The sequence below is a fragment of the Scaptodrosophila lebanonensis genome, unplaced genomic scaffold, assembly GCF_003285725.1.
Source record: "Scaptodrosophila lebanonensis strain 11010-0011.00,11010-0021.00 unplaced genomic scaffold, SlebRS2 tig00000001-arrow-pilon, whole genome shotgun sequence".
Taxonomy (NCBI): Eukaryota; Metazoa; Arthropoda; class Insecta; order Diptera; family Drosophilidae; genus Scaptodrosophila; species Scaptodrosophila lebanonensis.
This window is the reverse complement of record NW_022060529.1, coordinates 11,323,357-11,344,129: the sequence shown is the minus strand read 5'-3', so window position 1 is coordinate 11,344,129 and position 20,773 is coordinate 11,323,357. Positions and strand designations below refer to the sequence as shown.

The window sequence follows — 20,773 nt, the reverse complement described above, 5'->3', positions numbered from 1 at the left end:
AATATTGAAAGTTCTGCGTTTACCGAGTGTATGGGACACATTTAAGAAAAGGAAAATTAATTTGAAACTCATCACTTTTTGAATACCCTCAATAAATAACCTATTTCAACAGAATCCCCGTACTATCTCTCTAGATTAGTCCCCTCAGTGAAAGTATGTGTCATTCCGCGTTAAATAAATTGTTTACATCCAGAAACTGTCTCATGCAATTACAGTAATTGACGATAATCTTAATTTTATGAACCGTGGAAAAATTGTATCTTGTGCGTTTTGACATTGAAGAGAATTGTTATGGTTAGGGTTTTGTTTATAGAAAGGCCACCAAAGAAGCACAATCCATTTGTTACTTTTAAATACTTAAGTATATAGGTGAGCATATAGCTGAAATAAACAATGTGTCAAAAAAATAAGAATTGGACTATAAACTAATTTGACAGAAGAACGTTATTAGGGGATTGTAGCTTCGAAAATTTAAGAATAATGAAATCTCATATTTGTGTTGGTATTTAGGTGTTTTGCCCATCTGGTCACTCTGCTTGTTATTTGATATGAAATAACGCCATTCTATAAACATAATGCTCAAGGACTTTAAATTGGCAAACCGCTTTCGCTCTGGTATTTGATAATAGCTTAGCATAACATATTGTTGTTGCTATTGTTCAAACAATAAATGTGTAGACACACACTTCCTTTTGTGGAGAATGTAGATTCGTACCGGAGTCTTTCTTAGTATTCAATACTTATTTACTGAGTTGAAACTAGTTTTCTCTAGAACTGGACAAAACTTTTGACTGTCAAATGAAGTTAATTGTTTGTCCTATATTTTTAGGTTTTATTATTATTATTTTATACTTGTGTTTTGGTATCTCTCTTCTCAAATTTTAAATGTTTACATTCCATATTTGTTATTGCTATTTGATTTGTCTGTGAATCGGAGCCGGAGACTGAAGTAAATTTCTAAACGAGTCGGATTCATTATTAAACATTAGCGCAGCTTTAAGATTTATATCTATCTATCTATAAACAAATCAGACAAACCCCAAATTGTTCGCAAAAAAGAAAAGTTATTTTTTCTCATTATTATTTATTATCTTCTATGCTCGCTTTAAGAAAAAATAATTTGAAATTTCACATGAAACACCATTTTTTTTACAAAACTCACCAGACTAGGCACTTATGGATGTACATTTGTATGAACGCAGTTCTTTGCAGTCTTCCAAGAGTTTCTCAGACGCTCATTACCATACTGTGGTGTCTTTGCTTCTTATATTATATCATGATGTATTTTTTAAAGTACCCGCTGTGACTGTGTTAGTTGTGCAATTTCTTTTCACACAGGTACGAGTAATACTTTTTACGTTCAGGTGCGAGTAACATTAGCGGTGTCTTCTTAGCTTGAGTTGCAGTCTTTGTCATTTTTATTTTCGCATCGTTTTTTATTACGCTGTTATTCAATCCTTTCCACGACATCCAAGTTATTTCAAAAATGCCATGATGGCCGATTCAACTTTATCACAATCACTATTGCGAATTACACAAAGCTTCATAACAATAAATTTACAAATATAAATATTCCATGTGTTTACTTAAACCCCAGATAAGTACTACAATATTTAGGAACACTTTTTAAAGAGATATCCCCTAAATAGTATAATCGTCAGGAGTACATACTGGAAACACCTTTTGTGTAAATTACTTATGTTTGGACCAATTGTGGTTGCCCAAATAAATACAACAACAAATGAACAATTGATTGAAAGACATGTTTTCTATTTCAATTCAATTGCATTTTTATAAACTCTCACAATTAGGGTTCTTCTGATTCGATAAAGTATTTGTGTATGTGCTTATATTGTTGAGAAGCTTCCCTGCGGATCTCAAATAGTACAGTACAAGATTCAAATATTTACATAAATATCGATGTACTCGTATATATACATATTGTGCCAGAGAATCACACAATTGGGATTTTTTATTATGATAATGAGATAAGACTATTGAAGAACGAATAGATTTTGCCATTTGCAGACCATTGTCCATAGCCACAAATTATCCATATATGCGAAATATGTATTAAAAATGTAATCGTCAATCAAATTTACGAGCCCAATATTGATAGCGATAACATACCAGTAAGGTAATAGCCAAATCAATCTCGTTTGTTGATAAACACTCTATTAGATGTGGAGAAGAATATGTTGGACATGTCGGATTTATTAGCTGAAGCTACGCTTTGATCGTTTTCAGCCAAAATGAAATTCAAATGATGTTGCGACATTTAATTATACTATTGAATCTTATTTAATCTCACATAAGTTTTTGTTTCATCTTTCCTTCCTACTTTCAGGGCGAATACATAAAGCACCCCGTTCTTTACGAACTCAGTCATAAATACGGCTTTACAGATAATCTACCCGAGAGCTGCATGCCAATACGCCTCGAGGAGATCAAAGAGGCCATACGTCGAGAGATACGGAAAGAGCTGAAGATAAAAGAAGGCGCCGAGAAGTTGCGCGAAGTTGCCAAAGATCGGCGCTCCCTAAGCGATGTGGCCGTACTTGTTAAGAAGAGCAACAGCAAATTGGCCGAGCTCAAGTCAGAGCTGCAGGAATTGGAGAGTCAAATACTGTTGACATCCGCCAATACGGCAGTTAACAGCAATGGGCGAGGTAAGCATCATAACTAGTTATTTGTAAACTAAATTATTTGCAGAGATAAGATGATGGAGAGATGATAGGTAGATGATAGAATGATCTATAGATAATAGATCGGTTGTCAGATCAATGATAGACGGATGATAGAAAGATTATAGATAAGTAATAGATATACATATAGATGATAGAAAGATGATAAATACTTATATCTTAGATAGATGTTAGTTATCTGAAAGAAGATGAGGATAACCAATATAATAATGTTACCCTAAAAAAGCTTATATACGTATATATGTAAGAAAGGGTTACACATTTTAAAAAGTTAGCAGAACAACGTTCTTCAGTGTCGGACAACTTGCTAAGTTGGGGGAGCTATAACAGGAATTTGTAGTTTCGTGGTCTCAGGTAGCCTAAGCAGTGACAGAGTTGAGTGTACGAGTATATTCCACCAAAAAGAAACCTTGACGTTGTACCTTTAAATGATAAAGAAGACTTTAATACTAAGCCAAAGAATCTATTGCCTTATTTTAAAACATAATTTAATCTTATTTATATCATTTACAGATTCCGTGCTATCGAACATCTTGTCGAGCGGCGCTGACGGGTCAGTCATGCACCCCGGCTCGGGCGGCAGCAAATCCGATGGCGCACCAGCTACGCCGAATGACAAAGTGCTGGCGTCGCTGGAAAAGCAACTGCAGATCGAGCTCAAAGTGAAAACAGGTGCAGAGAATATGATTCAGTCGCTGGGCATTGGCTGCGATAAAAAGCTTCTGGCTGAGGCTCACCAAATGCTAGCAGACTCCAAGGCGAAGATTGAATTTCTTCGCTTGCGCATTATTAAAGTCAAACAGAATCGAGAACAGGCTGATAGGTTAAAAGCGGCGCGTTTGATAACCGATGAGAACGGTGTAGTCATTGCTACGGCGCCCCAAAGCTTAGAGACAACCCAGGAGGAGCGCATTGAGGAGCTGCGTCATCGGTTGCGCATCGAAGCTGCCGTGGTTGATGGCGCAAAGAATGTTATCCGCACGCTACAGACAAATCGGGCGCCGGACAAAAAGGCCCTTCAAGAGGTACGTAACCAAATATTATGAATAGAGAACAATTTATATTTTAAGAAAATTCAGGTAGTTTATAAGCTATCGGTGATATATACGTAGAAAACGATGTCTGTCTGTTTTTATTTCGAATGCACCAGGCACTGGTCGGTCTATGATTCAGTTTCTACAATATGTCGCGTGCCTCTGCTTTTAAGTTTTAAATAAAAAGTAGGCTAATTATGCATTTGCCGAAATATAAGTATGTATGTATGTAAAAGTATTTGAGTTTTTCTTAACAGCATACTGCACCACTCGAAGTGCACCATGCCTGCCTGTTTATGCATTTAGGACCAAGCTGAAGTTCATTTAGTTAGATTCCTGAAAAAGCCGGGACTAGCTTATACAAAACGAGCTATACTTTGTTTGTTCTTTATACACACATGATTGTGATATTTTCAGTAGTAGTTAAGCTCAGATGTTCACATTAATAATACTAGCGAGTGTTTGCTTGAAGTTGAATAAAAGTACATACATGATATAGGTAACATTTAATACCAACAACGATATCAATGAGCAGCAGGCTTCAAAACCAACGCTGGATTTCCGGGGAGAGTTGGGATCAGCTGGTTGTTGCGACTGAAGAAACATAAAGGCTATTAGTTCTGTACTCACATATCTTTAAATTCGATGAGACTGAACCAAAAGAAAGTCTGGGAATCCCCAAATTAGCGTACACAGGTTTTCAATATATATAACTAATGAAGCTTAGAACTTCCTAAACTCGTCTTTGTAGCACAAATGAGCTCCATCGCTAGTTTATCATTTGGGGCCGACGATAATATTTCTTTTCGCACATCATTACCACCGTAAAGGGTATGCAAATTTCATTTATCTATCTCCAGTAGTGTGGGATGTGCGTGTAGACTACTTGTATGCATGAATGAATCAGTGAGGACAGATTTATATATGTACATACCTATAAAAAAGAAAAGTACAAGTATAAGTAAGTGAACATGTGCAGATTCATTTTTCCTTACACTTTACTGTGCTCAGCACCATGAAAGCCATCTGTTCACACATTTCAAAAGAGTACCACGCGGTCTGTTGCTCAAATGCCAAATGTTAGAAAACGGCAGAGCGGAAATTTTGGTTTCTAATGCAAGCAGCCTCCCGATTTAGTTTGTTTTCAGTTGTCGTAGGCAACGCGTGCGTTATATTCTTGGCGTGCTGCCGCCGCATACGCGTTTGAAGCGAGTAATTTTTATTTTTGTCGGTATTTGTTTTCGTTTTCGTTTTTTTTTTTTTTTTTAACTTTAAAAATATTCATACATACTCGTATATTTGAACGTTTTGAAATACGTTAAAGGGCATTGGCAAAGTCTTTGACGAGGGCCATAGAGTCACACACACACATCATGTATACGCAGTGGGGCACTGGGCATTCAGCTAGATATTACTTATACGCCATGTGTTTACACGCACTTTAAATTTGGATTTAGAAGTTAGTCGAACGATCGTGTTTGTCGTGGCTATTATCAGATTATTGCATAATTTTTACAAAGTTGCAAAGTTCTTTCTGAAAATATTGTTTCTTGTTGTGGCTGATATTTGGCTTTTGGGGTCATCTTGCAATGTGTATGAACATTAAAGACGTTTAAAAATAACCTGAAATAAAATTAGAAACACAATTTACAAGCGAAACTGAAAGTATTTTAGTCGTGTGTGTAGACACAAGTGTGTAGTGCCAACGTCATTGATTGTTCTATGAAATTCAAAATATAATAAAAGCACCACAAAAACAACAAACAAAAAATCTATATGTATGTCCATTCATACATACATACATATATGCATATATTAAAAGATACATATATACATACTTATTAATAAATTAATTTGAAAGCGGTTCTCTACTTTCGTTTTAATAATGTTTATTAAATTTTGTCGTGTTAGTTGTTGGTAAAAAAAAGGCGACAGTAATGTGTCTTTTAGCATATTTTTAGCAAAATTATATAAAAAAGAAAAAAAACGTTAGCCAACGCATTTCAACGCTAATCTACATATGTGAACGCATGTATGAATGCTATCTAGGTGTATAGTATATATGTATTTTTTGTGTGTATAAATAAAATAGTTGCCGTGTGCATATAATAAATGAATGCTGCCAGCAAATTACATTTTGTACACGCGCGGCGCGTCATAAATCCGATTAAAACGTGTTCCTCCGCGGCCAATATGTAAGCAAACGTCAGTGCCAGTAATAAATAAAACGAAAAAGTGAAGATGAGTGCAAATACGTCCTCTGCAACCCTGCCTCCGACCGCAGACAGTAGACGACCGCCTTTGCCTCATGAGCTTACCGCCGAGTGGACCGTACGCGCTCAGCTGAAATTTGCGCGTGCCGGAGAACAAGTGCAGCGCGAATATAGTACAGATGATCCGCTGCAGCCCGTACGGGTGGTGTACAAGTGGTCGGCGCCCTGCGAAGATCCTGAGGAGCATCTGGATGATGTATCTACATCGTCAACATGCAAACAATCCACAGGGAATAGTAGGTCCGAGCTCAAAGTAAGTCCCACATGCTGCCTGTCGAGCGGTACTTAATTCTCAAATTGTTCGCAGGCGGGAACAGCCACGGGCACTAGTTTTCGTTCGGTCAGCTCATCGATCACTAATCCGGACGGCGGTGTTGATTCCGCCTTTGGCAGTCCACAGACATCGCGGCATCAGCGTGGATCACGACAAACGCCGACGCCGACATCAGCGGGAATGTGTGGCACACGTTGTCGAAGCTCTTGCAACATTACTATATCAGCTGTGGCGGATTTCTTGCCTCAGAATGAAGGACTTACCGACATAGAGCTTAACGTCGAGCACGAACCATCCCTTTATGGCACGACCGTTCCGCCAGAACAGGTAATACGACCTGGTACATTTTTTCCGGTCAATACTAATGCAGTACCTACAACAGAGCTTTCCACCGTTGGGCAAGATTCTCGCATTACGTGATGCCTTCTCACAGACTAGCGATACGGAGACAAAGTACTTTGAGGAACGCCGTCGTCCCTATGAGCAGCGACGTGCCACAACCGAGGCACTCATGTCATTCGCCAACAAACGGCATGCGGAGGAGGCTAACTCTTATGTGGTAATGCCAAAGCTCCCTAAAAAGAGAATAAAGATATATAGAAAAGCTATCAAGGAAAATTTAAGCCCTCTATACATTTCAATTCTCTTTTCGTACCTGCAAAAACTTAATATGTAATGTCTAATAAGCTATGTATTGTTTACAGCCACCCTACTCGCCATCACCAATGACACCTTCATCGACCTTTAGGTCTACGTCGCTGCCGCGTATTCCGACGCTGCCAAAACAACACATGGCACCTGGTTGTACGCCGCAACAGCAATCGCTATTGGGTGATCAACAGCAGCAGAAGAAACCCCGTACTGTGCACATCGACGTATATTGCACTGGCTCGGAGGATGATGAAGTGCAGGCAGATGGCGAAGCTTCCAGTTCAGACACGGATGGAAATGAGGGCAGTAGGCGCTACGATTTAGACTCAAATTCCACAAGACAAACGGTGCTGGACAATGAACAAATGTTGCTGCGTCACAAACGAGTTTCTGGTGGTGCTTTACCACGTCGCCTGGCGCATCCAAACCGTGGCGCCCAACAGGGGGCCACATTACAACCAAAACATTCAAAACCGTCTGATCTAAATCTTGGCCATGCCATTACAAAGTCCAGCACAGCCGAAGAAATATCTGAGTCCAAGCAACTCCTCTTTCGAAAGCACATTGGTGACCAGCGAGCCGCCAAATTAGTCAATCTACGCCAGAAATATATGCGTCAGCCCAGTGATGACACATTGAGCAGTGTCTATCCAAACTCTTCGCGCTCAACTGTGCCACTCGATGCCACCTGCAGCAGTATTTCCAGTGCAGTGCCGTCTACCTATGCCGCAGACAACGTGGAGACATCTTGGAAAGAGACGGATGAGCCTGAAGACACAACCGACTATGCGTTGACCAAGTCGAATAGCTTTGATTATGAGAATTCGTTAGATCGACTGCGCATTAAGCAAATGGAGCGACAATGGTCGCGTCAGCATTCGTCGCAGCAGCCGACGCCTGCGGCGTCACCCACCTGCGCCCCACCAGTTCAATCACCGCACCTGCAGACCATCTCAGAAGTGCAATCACAGCGCGACTCTCCGTTTTCTAGTTCTTTTCAACGCAGCGACACGCTGCCTTCTGAGTCCGACGCTTTTTCAGACACCAATGTTTTTCACGCCTATCCCGGCCGAGCGTTGCACAGTGAGGCGTCACGACAGCTGCGACAACATGTACTTCCAATGCAGGAGCCTTCTACGGCTGCTTCATCGCAGCCTGCCTACTTACATCAATCATCGCACTTTCCACGTAACCGGCCAGGGTTTCTTCAGTTCTTTGGCCCTCAAAACCAGACGCAAAGGGGTGCAGCGCCAACGTCAGGAGTTGGGAATGCCACACTGGCTAATACCTCGCAACTGAGTCCTAATTACTCACCCCATTTTCAACGCTGGAAGAGTGAGGCGCGTGACAACCTGAGCCTAAACGCATCCTCATTGTCGTCATTGGAGCAAAGCTCGCAGCAATTGCTGTCTGTGGCCACAGTTGTACCCTCGAGCCTCATACGGAGTGGCAGTGAGGCGCCACCCACGACCACATCAGCAGCCACATTCAACATATCCTCGATATCGCCTGTACCGCAGATTCCCCGTCGCTTTGATATATCACGTGAGAGTCCCTGCATCCCCTCTATTGCGTTGTCTGGCTATACGAACGAACATCTAGAAAAGGCATTGAGGTTTGGCAATGTAGTCGCCGTGCGTAAGCCGGGCCATCACGTCGGACCTACCAAGAATCCAAATTGTCAATGTGAAAGCTGCCAGCGTTGGCTAGCCGAGCGTTTTTATGTTCGTGGACGCGCCTTCTCTTTAGGCGAGCGACCCGTGCTGCGTCGAACCTGATTTACAGAGAGAAGTGGAACCTCACTTTTGCCCTGGATAGTTTTATATTTCACTTGCATTTAATAACATAACTTAACATAACAAATTAACTCAACCAGCCCAATTGTTTTGCCTAGAATTATGTCATCGACAATGTTCCTTTCACAACAGAATGTGCGCTGAATCAATTTATTTAATTGTGTCTTAATAAAGTAGTCTTTAAACGAATCATTATCGTTGTCTTTTGAATTTATTTAATGAGATGAAGGAAGTGTTTTTTTGAAAAAAATTTGATTTACCAATTTATATTCGTTCGTTTACTTTTACAGGCACATGGCCGTTTATCTGAGTCCTCTCGAAAACTTGATCTCTTGCGCTATTCCCTGGACTTGCGGCGTCATGAGTTGCCTCCAGACTCGCCCGCGGCTCTATTGCTAAAGACCGAACTTCAGATTGTACAGCAGTCTACCTCGCCGGCCCCGGTAACGTATACCTCGTTACAAGGCAGTCAGGGTGGTCTATATAGTGGCAAGCCATACCAATCAGTATCATCACTGGGTCGCTGTGCCAGCGTTACCGGTAAATTGGAGGTACGTCTTATGGGCTGTCAGGATTTGCTCGAAGATGTGCCTGGCCGTTCGCGGCGCGACAAGGACAACACCTCCAGTCCAGGCGATTTGCGCAGTTTCGTTAAGGGTGTCACCTCGCGCAGCAGCTCTAAAAGTTACTCCGTTAAGGATGAGACTTCCACGGAAATTATGGCCGTTATCAAGTTGGACAACATTACGGTGGGTCAGACATCATGGAAGCCGTGCTCACAACAGGCCTGGGATCAGCGCTTTTCCATCGATCTAGACCGTTCCCGGGAGCTCGAGATTGGTGTCTATTGGCGCGACTGGCGTTCGCTTTGTGCCGTCAAGGTGCTCCGTCTCGAGGAGTTTATTGATGATGTGCGCCACGGCATGGCACTACAGCTGGAGCCGCAAGGTCTTCTCTTTGCGGAAATCAAATTCCTTAATCCAATGATATCACAAAAGCCGAAGCTGCGACGCCAGCGTATGATCTTCAACCGGCAGCAAGCCAAGAATATACCGCGTGCCAAACAAATGAACATTAATGTGGCCACCTGGGGTCGTCTGCTTAAACGAAATGCTCCCAACCATGTGCACCTTAGTGGTGGCTCTGGCTCGTCTGTCCCCACAGGCTTGCCGGGGGCCGGAACCCGTGATTCTGAATCACCCATATCGCGTACTCCCTCTTCGGATGCGCTGGCTGAAGAGCCTGAGCCGTATTCTCCCGGTGAGCAAGCGCAAAATATGGAATACGATCCCGATGCGGGTCTGCACGAACATGTGGAGACCCCAGGCGAGTACCCAGATCCCGATATGAGCGGACTTAGTGGAATGCGGCCTCTGTCAATGCATGGCGTCAACGTACTGCCGCCTGAATCTCCTTCCGTGGCCACAACTTCGGCGGCAGCTTCCTTTGTACCAACCAGCAACAGGCCAAATTCGCTTCATTTACAAATATCGAACAAGTCACAGGCTACACAAGGGTCTAGCAGGACTCCGCCAACAACAGCGCCACCACCGCCTCCATTGGCAAAGGCTACTCCCTCGCCCACGGCAATAGATCAAGAGGTAAGTGCATCGCGCTACTCCGCTAACGTACAGCTCTTTAATGCTACTCTTATAATTATACTTTGTACATTCTTGTCATATCCATATCATTTGACGAGCTCCCGCTTAAATTGTACAGAAAATATCACCCCTCCAAATATGCATATTTATGTATATTTCAATAAACTTGATCCTGTAGCTTAATTCAGCGCCAACTCCAACTCTGATAATCCTTGTATCTATATAGATGTTATCCTTTAATGACTACCTTTGGTGTTGGTTTTTCGTTTCGATTTTCATTTTTTAACGATTTGTATTTATTTATTATTTACCGTCTTGAAAGAATTATACATATGTTTGAGTACCTGTGTAGGCGGGCCGTGTGGTCAGACATGCAAATAATTTGCATACACATTTTTTTTTTTCAAGTAGGCTTTAAATAGTAAATCCCGAAGAAGCTTGTATGTTATTTTCGGGGAAATTATTTGCCTGTCTGACCATAGCTAATGCGATGTTTTTTAAAACGACGAATATAGGAAGTCTAGCCTCCAAATCACAAGATTTTCATTACCAAGGAAGTAATGCTAAGCTTACTCCCTATATTATAACAAATGTTGGCATAGGTATAATTCTTTTATTACATAGAAATAGATTGTACGTTATCTTATGTGTTGTTGACGAACTGTTTAATCTACAAATCGCAATCCGATGCTACGAACTGAATGTGACTGACAATAGGTGGCAGCATTGAGAAGTAGGCTTTATTTACATTAGATCTATTATGTATGCACATCATTATAAGCTCATCGCATGCAAACACATACAGCTTTTTGCTTGATTCATAGTTGACATCATACTCTTCTGCTCTTTGAATCATGACATTCAATTGTCCTGTCCACATTTCAAAAGAAAGCAGAATACATCCACAACGACAGTGTCCTCACTATTGTCCTTGTTGGGATGGATCTGTGTTGTCGTTGTTACTTCGGTGTGTGTGTGTGTCGCTGTGCGGGTGTTTGTCATGGTGCACAACATTATCAACACTCTGTGTTTATTCTTTTTCCGTCACTCGCCCTCTATTCCCCACTCACTGTGTGTGTTTTCATCTGTTCGTGCGCTTGGCCATGATTTTGTTAACCGCCGACAGTTGCAGGAAGCATTAGAGGCATTTGAATTCCTCTCTGCTATGGACTCACATCCGAACACACTTCGCCGGCCCCACCCAGAGTGGCACACGGAAAAGCTGCAGCTCGAACAGCCGGAAACATTTGGGGAAAACGAGCAACGAGCATTGTCACGACCACTTCAATATGATGAAAAACACAAAAGCCTTGGGGCACAGCGTTTTAGCGAACCGAATGCGCTCGAAACATCGCAGTGGCTTGCCCAGCATACTAGTCAGTCAGAAATAATACGCCAGCCGTCCATGGCGTCCAGCCAAATCTCTCCAATGCCCCCCCATGTCGTCGGCAGCAATGAAACATTAACCATTCTATCGCCCGCCCGCTCAAGCGATTGTAATTGTTTTGAGATGAAGTTACCAATACGCGAACAATTTCAGTTGCAGACCGAGAAACATCCTCGCGCCCTGATGCGCGTCGATGTTGAGCCACAAAAGTCAATCAATTCTGTGGATCATCTGCTGCACCGTCCAGTCCTAACGCTGCCGCCAGTGCTCCTTGGCGGACGCAGTGCCAACGATGAGGATCCAATGCCACCATCTCCGGCACCCAGCACTATGCCCCTAATCGAGTATCCCGATGACGACGACGATTATTGCCTTAATGCTGACACAGACCGGGCCAATCGCCTGATTACTGAGATCAGCCATAGTTCCAGTGCGATTGATCGAACCTGTGTAGAGGTTAGGTGGTTTTCATTTGTTTTTTCGCTTTGGGGTTATTATATATTTTGTCTTTTAACATTTTCCACTCATGAAAAGCACTCATAGTATCAAGGAATGTAGATGCAATTAATACTTTTCAAATAAAAATAAAATTTTACAGAAGGAATTATTTAAATATTTAAAAGTTTCAAACCTTTTAGAAATCTTTTCACAATTTTACGTGTAACTATTTGAATAATTTGGAAAGGACATCCCAATGACAAATCCTTCCCTATTATTATTATTTTTAAAAGTAAACAATTTCTGGATTTTAACACATTTCTGAATTCAATGGAAAATGAAGCATGTCTACCCATTAAGATACTATGAGAGCAAGAGTTAATTTAATTAGAATTTACGTTATTATACTTATATTAAGTTCTTTAAAGTCGATAAATCGTTTAGAAAACAAAGAATCGCGAGAAAGTATGCCATGAACGAATGCCATGGACTTAATTATAAATTGAATGTTTAATGATCGTACGTTTATTGGTTCTGTTTAACTGACACCTTTAATGTATTTAATTTGTAATATATGTTTGTTTTCTTTTCTTGATTTGTTGCTCAATTTGCTTCACTTAGTTAGCTAATTGTTTAAATGCAATCGCTTGGTAACTAATTGTGCCGTTCTTGTCCTCGCACGTGATTGTCCAAACCCACACAAAAATAGAAAATCAACGTCGTGCACGATATATTCAGACATTTTATCAAACTAAACTATAAGGACTAACTCATATCAAGATCATCTCAATTATTTTTACTACTACACTAACAGAGTTATTATATAATTAACTAGAGCTGCAAATAATGTGCACATAACCGCTTGTCTTGACTCAGCAATTAAATTTTACTAAACTCTAATATGTAGATATAATATTATACAAAAAAGGCTCTGAATAATAACATTAAATTGGAAAATAATCTTATATCATGATAAACACAATTACACAATCACAATCCCAGTCCGTATTCCAATAACAATAGCTGGCTAGTGTCTACCTTTGGAAAGTGTAGAAATGATCATACATGTGAAAATTTGAATAATATGTAGAGGCCAACAGACTTTCAGCAAATGCATAATTCTGCGCAAATTCAGCATTATATTAAAGAAAAATTTAAATATAGCATTTCAAAATATATACGTGTTTATTGTCAACAGAAGAAGAAAATAAGAAAGCAAAATGTTAGCATTAAAGGAGAGGAAGGCGAGAAACAGCGTGCCACTTCACGTGCCAATTGTCAACTTTCACAAATATCATTAATACTATATATGTTTGTATGTATATATATAATGGTCAATATTTCCACGCTGACGTCACATGGCATGACTGTCACAGAAAGCCTTTTCTTCGAAAGTAAACGCATACTTAGTCGCGACAATATATGGTAGAAGGTACTTGCGCTCTAGAATCTGAATTCTCTTGAGTGTTGTTTACAGCAGTTTTTAGCCAAAAGACGCAAAAATGTTAAACGGTCCGTTCGGTGGCCTTTGGTCATGACATTTGCATTTTACGGCTTTCAGTTTTATTTTCCCACTTGTAGACCGTGTTCGTGCCAATAGAATTCGCGCAAATCGAATTTTGAAGGCTCGTTGCGCTTCATCTCACTCTTTCTCTCTCTCGCTTGCTCGCTGTCTCTCTATTGCTCGGACAATATAATGCTAAGATGTGTCAACGTCGGCATTTAATGCACTATTCAGCACCATTATGATATTACCAACATTTAACGTGCTCTCACAAGTTGTGCGTCAGATTTGCGCAATGCGCATGCAACCTTTGGGCAATTATCAGCAAAATTTATCGATGACGGGGTCACCAGTTCAAAATGTTTTGTTATGTCCAGCATTGTGCAACAAACCGCTGTCAACATTCCTGCCACCAGCACCACCCAGCACCATCAGTCCAGTACGTGTCAATCATAATTGTTTGTGCTTTGTGTTTCCATCTATGGTGTGCAAAACAATTGTTTTTCTGTCAATAAACCGCTCTGACGCCCCTGATGCATATTACAAGTATAAAAGAAATACATCTATTGCAGGCTCAAATCAATCTTGTACATATAACTCTTGAACCCATCCGAACAATTATCGCCCCTACTACGGCGACAGAAACAGAAACCGTAATCGTAACCGAAACCGAAACAACGGCGCCTAATTGTGTTACCGAGGAGCTTGACACGGCGTCAATAGCGTCAGCAGCAGGTTCGCAAATAATCGAAATTGTCTTGCCAGAAACCATACAAGAATTTCGCAGTGCGCCTTCAAAAGAGACAGAACAAATACGTATAGGAAATGAAAATGAATCAGCCGTGGTGGCGCAGGTAAAGTAAAGTTGGGGTGGAATGGCAACGAAACATCCGATCATTATTAATTATTCAGAGCTCTTTTTTTTTAAATTAATTAATAATTGAATGTCTACACTAACATGCGCTCGCCCTAGTCTAAGACTTTAGTTTCCTTTTGCGTTGTTATTAAATTGAAAAAAAAAAAATGCCGTTTGTTTGCTCGTTTTATTTCACGCTGCAAACAATTGTCCTCCACTCTCCCTTCTCTCACTTCCTTTCTTTGTCACAGATAATTCCACCACTGGGCAAGCTTCATGTGGGCAGCAGCAACAATAATCAGCAGCAACAGTTAACATTTGTGCAGTCATCGCCGATTATACAGGAACCACCCACACCCACCATTTATGGCAGTAAACCGACCGCTCCGCAGTTCCCACAGCCGACACAGCGTGGCCAACAAGAAAAGCAGCAGCAGCAGCAGCAACAACAACATAAGCAGCAACAGCAGCCCATATATGCCAATCAATACGAACTCAATGTGGCCAAAGCCGCTGCAGCAGCTTCCGTTTACACCCCAGCATCATCCTCAAGCGCTGCTCAACAACGTCGCAATGTTGCACGTGGCCTACAATATCGGGAAGCCGCAGCTTCTAGCGAAGCACGGCAGTCGATGCAGTCTGGCATGCTCTCCATGGACAACTTCCGTTTGCTGAGCGTGCTCGGTCGGGGTCACTTTGGCAAAGTCATTCTGGCCCAGCTCCGCACCAACCAGCAGTACTATGCCATCAAGGCGCTCAAGAAGGGCGACATCATAGCCCGAGATGAGGTCGAATCACTGCTCAGTGAAAAGCGCATCTTTGAGGTGGCCAACGCGATGCGGCATCCGTTCTTAGTCAATCTATACTCGTGCTTCCAGACAGAGGTGAGTTTTGCACTCGAAAGGTGCTTACACGCATTTAAAGAAGATTTAAAGTTTACTTGAATATAATTGCTATTATCTCTAAAGAAAAAGATTAGGTCCCTTTGTGATATTTTGTATTCAAAATATGTGTTTCCTACTGGGACATGTTCCATATAGACTTGCCTAACAATTGCCTTTATGGTCCTCTTATTTGGTAATATATCTCTTGCTTGCAGAGTTTACCTCTTAATATCCTGCGAAGCTACTAAAACAAAAATTGCTGGTTAGCTTAAATAATGATATGCTAAGATAGGATAAACCTAGCGATACAAGCAGATAGGAGTATGTCCGTCTGCTTCATTGAAAACTACTCTTCATATACAACCAATATTCAAAGATTAACCAAGTAACAAGCGCCTAGCCCTCCAAGCTATACAGAGCCAAATAGTTGTTATAGAATGAATTTTCCGTCCAAAACTTCTTCATTGTTAGTAGGTGAGTTTCACATTTCTCGGTGGAATCGTGAACTCATTTCTTTAAATGAACTACAAACGGATATCCGGTCATGTCTGCAATTCGAAAAAATAATTATTGCGCACATGTAATGTTATTTTCTTTTGGGTATGCTGTGTTTTTTAGTTAATTAATTAGTTTAAGTGCAATATACAATTATTATTATTATGTAAAATGTATTTTTCATCGCTAGCAACACGTGTGCTTTGTAATGGAATACGCAGCCGGTGGAGATCTGATGATGCATATACACACGGATGTGTTTTTGGAGCCACGTGCTGTCTTCTATGCTGCTTGCGTCGTGCTAGGACTACAGTATTTGCATGAGAATAAAATAATCTATCGCGATTTGAAATTGGATAATTTGCTGTTGGACACGGACGGTTATGTGAAGATAGCTGATTTTGGTCTGTGCAAGGAGGGCATGGGCTTTGGCGATCGTACGGGTACCTTCTGCGGCACTCCTGAATTTTTGGCACCCGAAGTCCTAACAGAGACTTCGTACACTCGTGCAGTGGATTGGTGGGGCCTAGGTGTGCTGATCTTTGAAATGCTGGTTGGAGAGGTAAGTAAAAACGTCTTAGCATATATTTAGTGGAAATGAATGATCGATCTAACAATATTTTTGTTTTTGTACAGTCCCCCTTCCCGGGCGACGATGAGGAAGAGGTATTCGATTCGATTGTTAATGATGAAGTGCGCTATCCGCGTTTCCTCTCACTCGAGGCCATAGCCGTAATGCGAAGGGTAAGTAAATTATTATCAATAATATACAAAAGCTAATGCCAAAAATCTCGTCAATAATTGCAGCTATTGAGGAAAAATCCAGAGCGCCGACTGGGCTCATCGGAACGTGACGCAGAGGATGTCAAGAAACAGGCCTTCTTCCGCTCAATTGTGTGGGATGATTTGCTGCTAAGGAAAGTGAAGCCACCGTTTGTTCCAACAATTGTAAGTTTTTCTTTTGTTGGCCTTGACATCCAATATATATATTTCTGGTTTTTATGCTTGTCATGCAGAACCATTTGGAGGACGTTTCAAACTTTGACGAGGAATTCACATCTGAGAAGGCACAATTAACACCACCAAAAGAACCGCGCCATTTATCCGAAGATGAACAATTGCTCTTCCAGGACTTTTCATATACGGCGGAGTGGTGTTAATTCCTTACTTATCAATAATAGGCGTTAGAATTTTTGCTGGACTCCAAGTAGTAATTACTAGTTCTCTGAAATGTGCCTCACTATTGGTGTAGTGTGTTTGTGTTTACCAGCCAGTACTAAAAGCTACACATATAGACCACATATAGACCCCGCAAAGCTCATCAATCGTAAATATCTTTATTAGTTAAACTGATAGATAATTTATAAATTGCTTAAGTCCAGTTAAAATTATGAATACGTTTAATATAAAATATCCTTACGTTAGTATATACAAGTACATATATATTTAAACAGATGTATTTACCGTGAGAGTGTTGCTTTACATGTGTCTACATATTTGAGAATATTCAATATAATAGGGTGTTTTGTACGATGCCTAAAAGTCATGGTCTCGGATCAGTTATATTGTTAAAACTGCCTGTTTACAGATGCGTGATATAAAGTAGATTTCACGTAATCCTCCATTAAATGCGTCAATTCAGTATTTTTAGAATCGAAATCAATGACTTTTAGGCATCCTACATGAAATCTATATCTATATTATTGCCACGCTTACATGCTGTGGCTTATCAAAGAAAGCATTTTCCTACAATCAGTCATTACATCACGATCTATGAAGTTTCAAACCCCAAAATAGAAATCATGTCAATAAATAAGTTGTCACATGATCAGCATTAATATTTATGGAGGACGACAGACAGGTAGTAGTTTTCAGTAAATGCATTGAATAGTCTGATAACTTTTGAAAGCCTTATATGCAATTTTTATAGTTTTTGGACAGATTTTGTAAAGAGGGTTATATTTTATAGAAGACAGATATACAAAGCTACTTTACAAGCGATAGAAGAAGTAACGAAGAAAATGTTGTTGCGAAAAGAGAGATATAAACTTATATATTTTTCATATATTTCTGTTCAACATAACCATATAAGCAAGCACATCAAAGTTAAACATATGAATATATTTAAAATTTCATATACATAACTTATTTTAATCCGCAAAATGGAAAGATAATTATTTATATGCACATGCAAGAGATATAACATATTAATACTACTAATCAATACCACTTATATACCATTTATATACACGTACATGCATATCTATGCACCGAGAACAGATCTATATTTTAAATTGTATATTCGAGCGTTTGGCAACTCATTTGCCAAGCGTCTAAATTGTAATATTTTAATGATATACATACATACATATACATGAATGCTTATAAAATTGTTATTTATTATTGTACTTCTAAAATTAATTGCTTTGAGCATTTTTATGAATTTTACGATCGAAAATTTTAAACTAGAAGGTTCAATTGCATGCAATCAATTTGTTTTACAATTAAGAAATATTTTTATTTTAATGCTTTATTTAAATTAGAATGCCTAATTATATACACAATTTATGTTTTAATTATAAATTTGATTATGCGCCTTCAAGCTAATCTAAGAACCATGCGGAAACAATGTTATTTATGCAGCTCTGCAGTACCAATATTCATAACATTTATTGAATAAATATATCTACAACATATGTAATAAGAATGTATGTATACCTATATCGCTTGTTTGACTTTTTTGATCTGAATATGGTAAGTCCTTTTAACCCAAACGTCTGCGTTCCTTTATCATGATTCTTAAATCGCTCAATCACGATCTTATGAAATTGAGAGACCCATGTGGGATGTGAAAGGCCGTTCTTTATTTATGAGATAATTAAATTAAATTATAAAGCCAATTCTGTTTTACTTCAAACTCAAATTTGTTATTTGCAATAAAAAAGGTAAATACACTAAAAAAAAAAGAACGATTGCCCCCCCGTGAGAATACTCCTTTATATTGGAATATTGCCGAGACCAGGATTCGAACCTGGGTTGCCACGGCCACAACGTGGAGTCCTAACCACTAGACGATCACGGCTGTTGAGCACTGATGAATCAAGCCAGCAAATTGCTATTTTTGTTTGTTTACAAAACATAGAGCAGTTTGATCAATTTCACTTCAAGTCTTTTTTTTTTAGAAAATTCATATGTTATATATTTGATAGTGTATCAAAGCAGTATACATTATTATTATTTTTTAAATTTTATGCTACGGAATAGGCTTACAGAATTAGCCATAACACGACAGTTTGCGATTTTTTAGATAAGAGACCACTCTTACAGAATTTTTAAACGGCAAGTAATTTTGAAATCATGCTTTATTAGATGATGGGTAGGTAGTATATATTATTGAACTTTTATACAAACGACAATATTAGTTTTGTTTTGTGCAAAAAAGGATTTGAAAAAATATTAATATTGATTGTATTTATTATATGATGTTAATTCTATATTACAAATTGATTCTCTCACCTTTTTGAAATCGACTACATCGGCTTATAACAATACCATAATAAATGAGCTTTTATTTGACACGAGAAGGTAGAAGCTTAAAGCTCAAATACATCAATGCATCAGTAGTGTACAACCTAGCTTAATAAATAAATATAGCATTATGCAGCCCAGTTACACAAGTGCCCAACAGCCGTGATCGTCTAGTGGTTAGGACTCCACGTTGTGGCCGTGGCAACCCAGGTTCGAATCCTGGTCTCGGCAATGCTCTGAAAACGAGGCATTCTCACGGAATGGGCACAATTTTACTTTTTTTACTTTTTCCGAGTAATTTCTTATAAACATCTTAGATAAATAATTTAATTATTTAAAAAGAAAACACATGTATATTATTACAATTTTGGTAATCTAATAATATAAACATACATACATGCGTATATCTATCCCATACATGCAAATAATAGCTAAATAAGCTAATGATCATTGCTTTTCTAATAGCTTATTTGAGATTTGGTAATATAGAATGTTTGCAGTGTTATCTACAATGGCCAAAAATGTGATGCTGCAATTAGAAAGAAATTGTACACACTGCAGGCAAGCGATTTCAAATTAAGCTCACCTACTACTCAGTTTTTGTTGAAGATTATTCACTAATGTAAAGTCGATAGATTTGGAGTACAGTGTGGGTAGGAATGCCACAAGACGTCCATCTTCATATTGTGACCATAAATAAACAGCCTCCAAATCCTTATCGTAGTCGATTTTAATATTTGTTAGATTATTATCTGTGAGAATGAGCTAATTAATTTTGGTAAAATACATACATATATTCCTAATATAATACCTTTCATTAAATCAGTGCAAACTTGCTTAGCTAGAGCTGAATTTATGGCATCCATGCCACCTGTCTGAAGGACTCGCTGTTGCAGCTAATAAAAAATGTGTTTGTTTATAATTATTTACTTTGTACATGCAACCACATCATTGTGTTGTTAAATAGTCACTGTGTTGTCGTTTGAGCTTACCATTGTTAGCAAACTGTTTGAAGTGTTTTTTAAATTATACGAAGAGTGTTTTGCGATACCTAACTATCTGTGCTCTTAACATTAAGTACTCTCGGTTCGTGGTAAGGTCAGGAAATAGCATTGTTTTTGGTAAGTAAGCTACCCTTCGAAACATATGTTTGTCAACTAATCAGCCCATCCCTCGATGTACATAAATGTATTAAAAATTATCGATGTATCGCCGCGGTGCTTCAGGAATGAGCAAAAAGTACACTTTTGTATATCGATATTTTTATTTCGATTTACGCTATTAAAGCGCGAATAAAATTCTTTTAAAATGTGACACATTTTTAACAATGATTACATTTGTTGACAA

General features: G+C 39.3%; 3 protein-coding genes and 2 non-coding genes across 10 annotated transcripts in view; 3 read left to right on the top strand and 2 right to left on the bottom strand.

Moving 5' to 3' along the window:
- The window catches only part of LOC115634388 (serine/threonine-protein kinase N), a 32,178-nt gene extending 13,559 nt beyond the window's left edge, over nucleotides 1-18,619 (top strand). Inside the window, exons 3-12 of one of the 5 annotated variants that reach the window (XM_030532073.1) lie at nucleotides 2,348-2,669; nucleotides 3,219-3,730; nucleotides 9,024-10,334; nucleotides 11,467-12,177; nucleotides 14,236-14,517; nucleotides 14,771-15,403; nucleotides 16,089-16,460; nucleotides 16,535-16,642; nucleotides 16,706-16,846; nucleotides 16,915-18,619. In XM_030532073.1, the coding sequence (XP_030387933.1) occupies nucleotides 2,348-2,669; nucleotides 3,219-3,730; nucleotides 9,024-10,334; nucleotides 11,467-12,177; nucleotides 14,236-14,517; nucleotides 14,771-15,403; nucleotides 16,089-16,460; nucleotides 16,535-16,642; nucleotides 16,706-16,846; nucleotides 16,915-17,058 (4,536 nt within the window). In that variant the 3' untranslated portion in view covers nucleotides 17,059-18,619. Of the gene's footprint in view, nucleotides 1-2,347; nucleotides 2,670-3,218; nucleotides 3,731-9,023; nucleotides 10,335-11,466; nucleotides 12,178-13,586; nucleotides 14,103-14,235; nucleotides 14,518-14,770; nucleotides 15,404-16,088; nucleotides 16,461-16,534; nucleotides 16,643-16,705; nucleotides 16,847-16,914 lie in introns of those variants that run through there. The other 4 variants (XM_030532075.1, XM_030532074.1, XM_030532076.1 and 1 more) reach the window with 4 other exon arrangements.
- LOC115634389 lies at nucleotides 5,838-8,922 on the top strand. Its single transcript, XM_030532078.1, has 4 exons — nucleotides 5,838-6,265; nucleotides 6,320-6,613; nucleotides 6,669-6,845; nucleotides 6,991-8,922. The coding sequence occupies exons 1-4, from the start codon at nucleotides 5,981-5,983 to the stop codon at nucleotides 8,713-8,715; spliced, it is 2,481 nt and encodes an 826-aa protein (XP_030387938.1). The 5' UTR covers nucleotides 5,838-5,980; the 3' UTR covers nucleotides 8,716-8,922.
- A 289-nt stretch (nucleotides 18,620-18,908) lies between the features above and the next one.
- On the bottom strand, nucleotides 18,909-18,980 carry Trnah-gug. Its single transcript has one exon. It is a non-coding gene; the product is annotated as a tRNA-His (tRNA).
- A 605-nt stretch (nucleotides 18,981-19,585) lies between these two features.
- Nucleotides 19,586-19,657, top strand: Trnah-gug. Its single transcript has one exon. It is a non-coding gene; the product is annotated as a tRNA-His (tRNA).
- Nucleotides 19,658-19,721: 64 nt separating this feature from the next.
- On the bottom strand, nucleotides 19,722-20,548 carry LOC115634243. Of its 2 annotated transcripts, XR_003996420.1 has the most exons (5): nucleotides 20,419-20,548; nucleotides 20,238-20,322; nucleotides 20,013-20,178; nucleotides 19,824-19,955; nucleotides 19,722-19,738 (listed from the first exon to the last, which is right to left on the bottom strand). XR_003996420.1 is itself a non-coding variant. In XM_030531837.1 (4 exons), exons 1-4 carry the CDS (start codon nucleotides 20,419-20,421, stop codon nucleotides 19,874-19,876), a joined length of 336 nt encoding a protein of 111 aa, XP_030387697.1. In that variant the 5' UTR covers nucleotides 20,422-20,548; the 3' UTR covers nucleotides 19,786-19,873. The 2 variants fall into 2 exon arrangements, 1 of the variants encoding a protein (XP_030387697.1); XM_030531837.1 differs by lacking the exon at nucleotides 19,722-19,738 and having other exon boundaries at nucleotides 19,786-19,955.
- Between the last annotated feature and the right edge of the window lie 225 nt (nucleotides 20,549-20,773).

Excerpts from the sequence above, each read along its gene's own strand:
- LOC115634389 (XM_030532078.1), top strand. The coding sequence starts at position 5,981 with ATGAGTGCAAATACGTCCTCTGCAACCCTGCCTCCGACCGCAGACAGT. Across the intron at positions 6,266-6,319 it reads ATAGTAGGTCCGAGCTCAAA|GCGGGAACAGCCACGGGCAC; the intron begins GTAAGTCCCACA and ends AATTGTTCGCAG. Across the intron at positions 6,846-6,990 it reads AGGAGGCTAACTCTTATGTG|CCACCCTACTCGCCATCACC; the intron begins GTAATGCCAAAG and ends TATTGTTTACAG.
- LOC115634243 (XM_030531837.1), bottom strand. Across the intron at positions 20,179-20,237 it reads TTGCACTGATTTAATGAAAG|ATAATAATCTAACAAATATT; the intron begins GTATTATATTAG and ends TCATTCTCACAG. Across the intron at positions 19,956-20,012 it reads CAACAAAAACTGAGTAGTAG|CATCACATTTTTGGCCATTG; the intron begins GTGAGCTTAATT and ends TTCTAATTGCAG.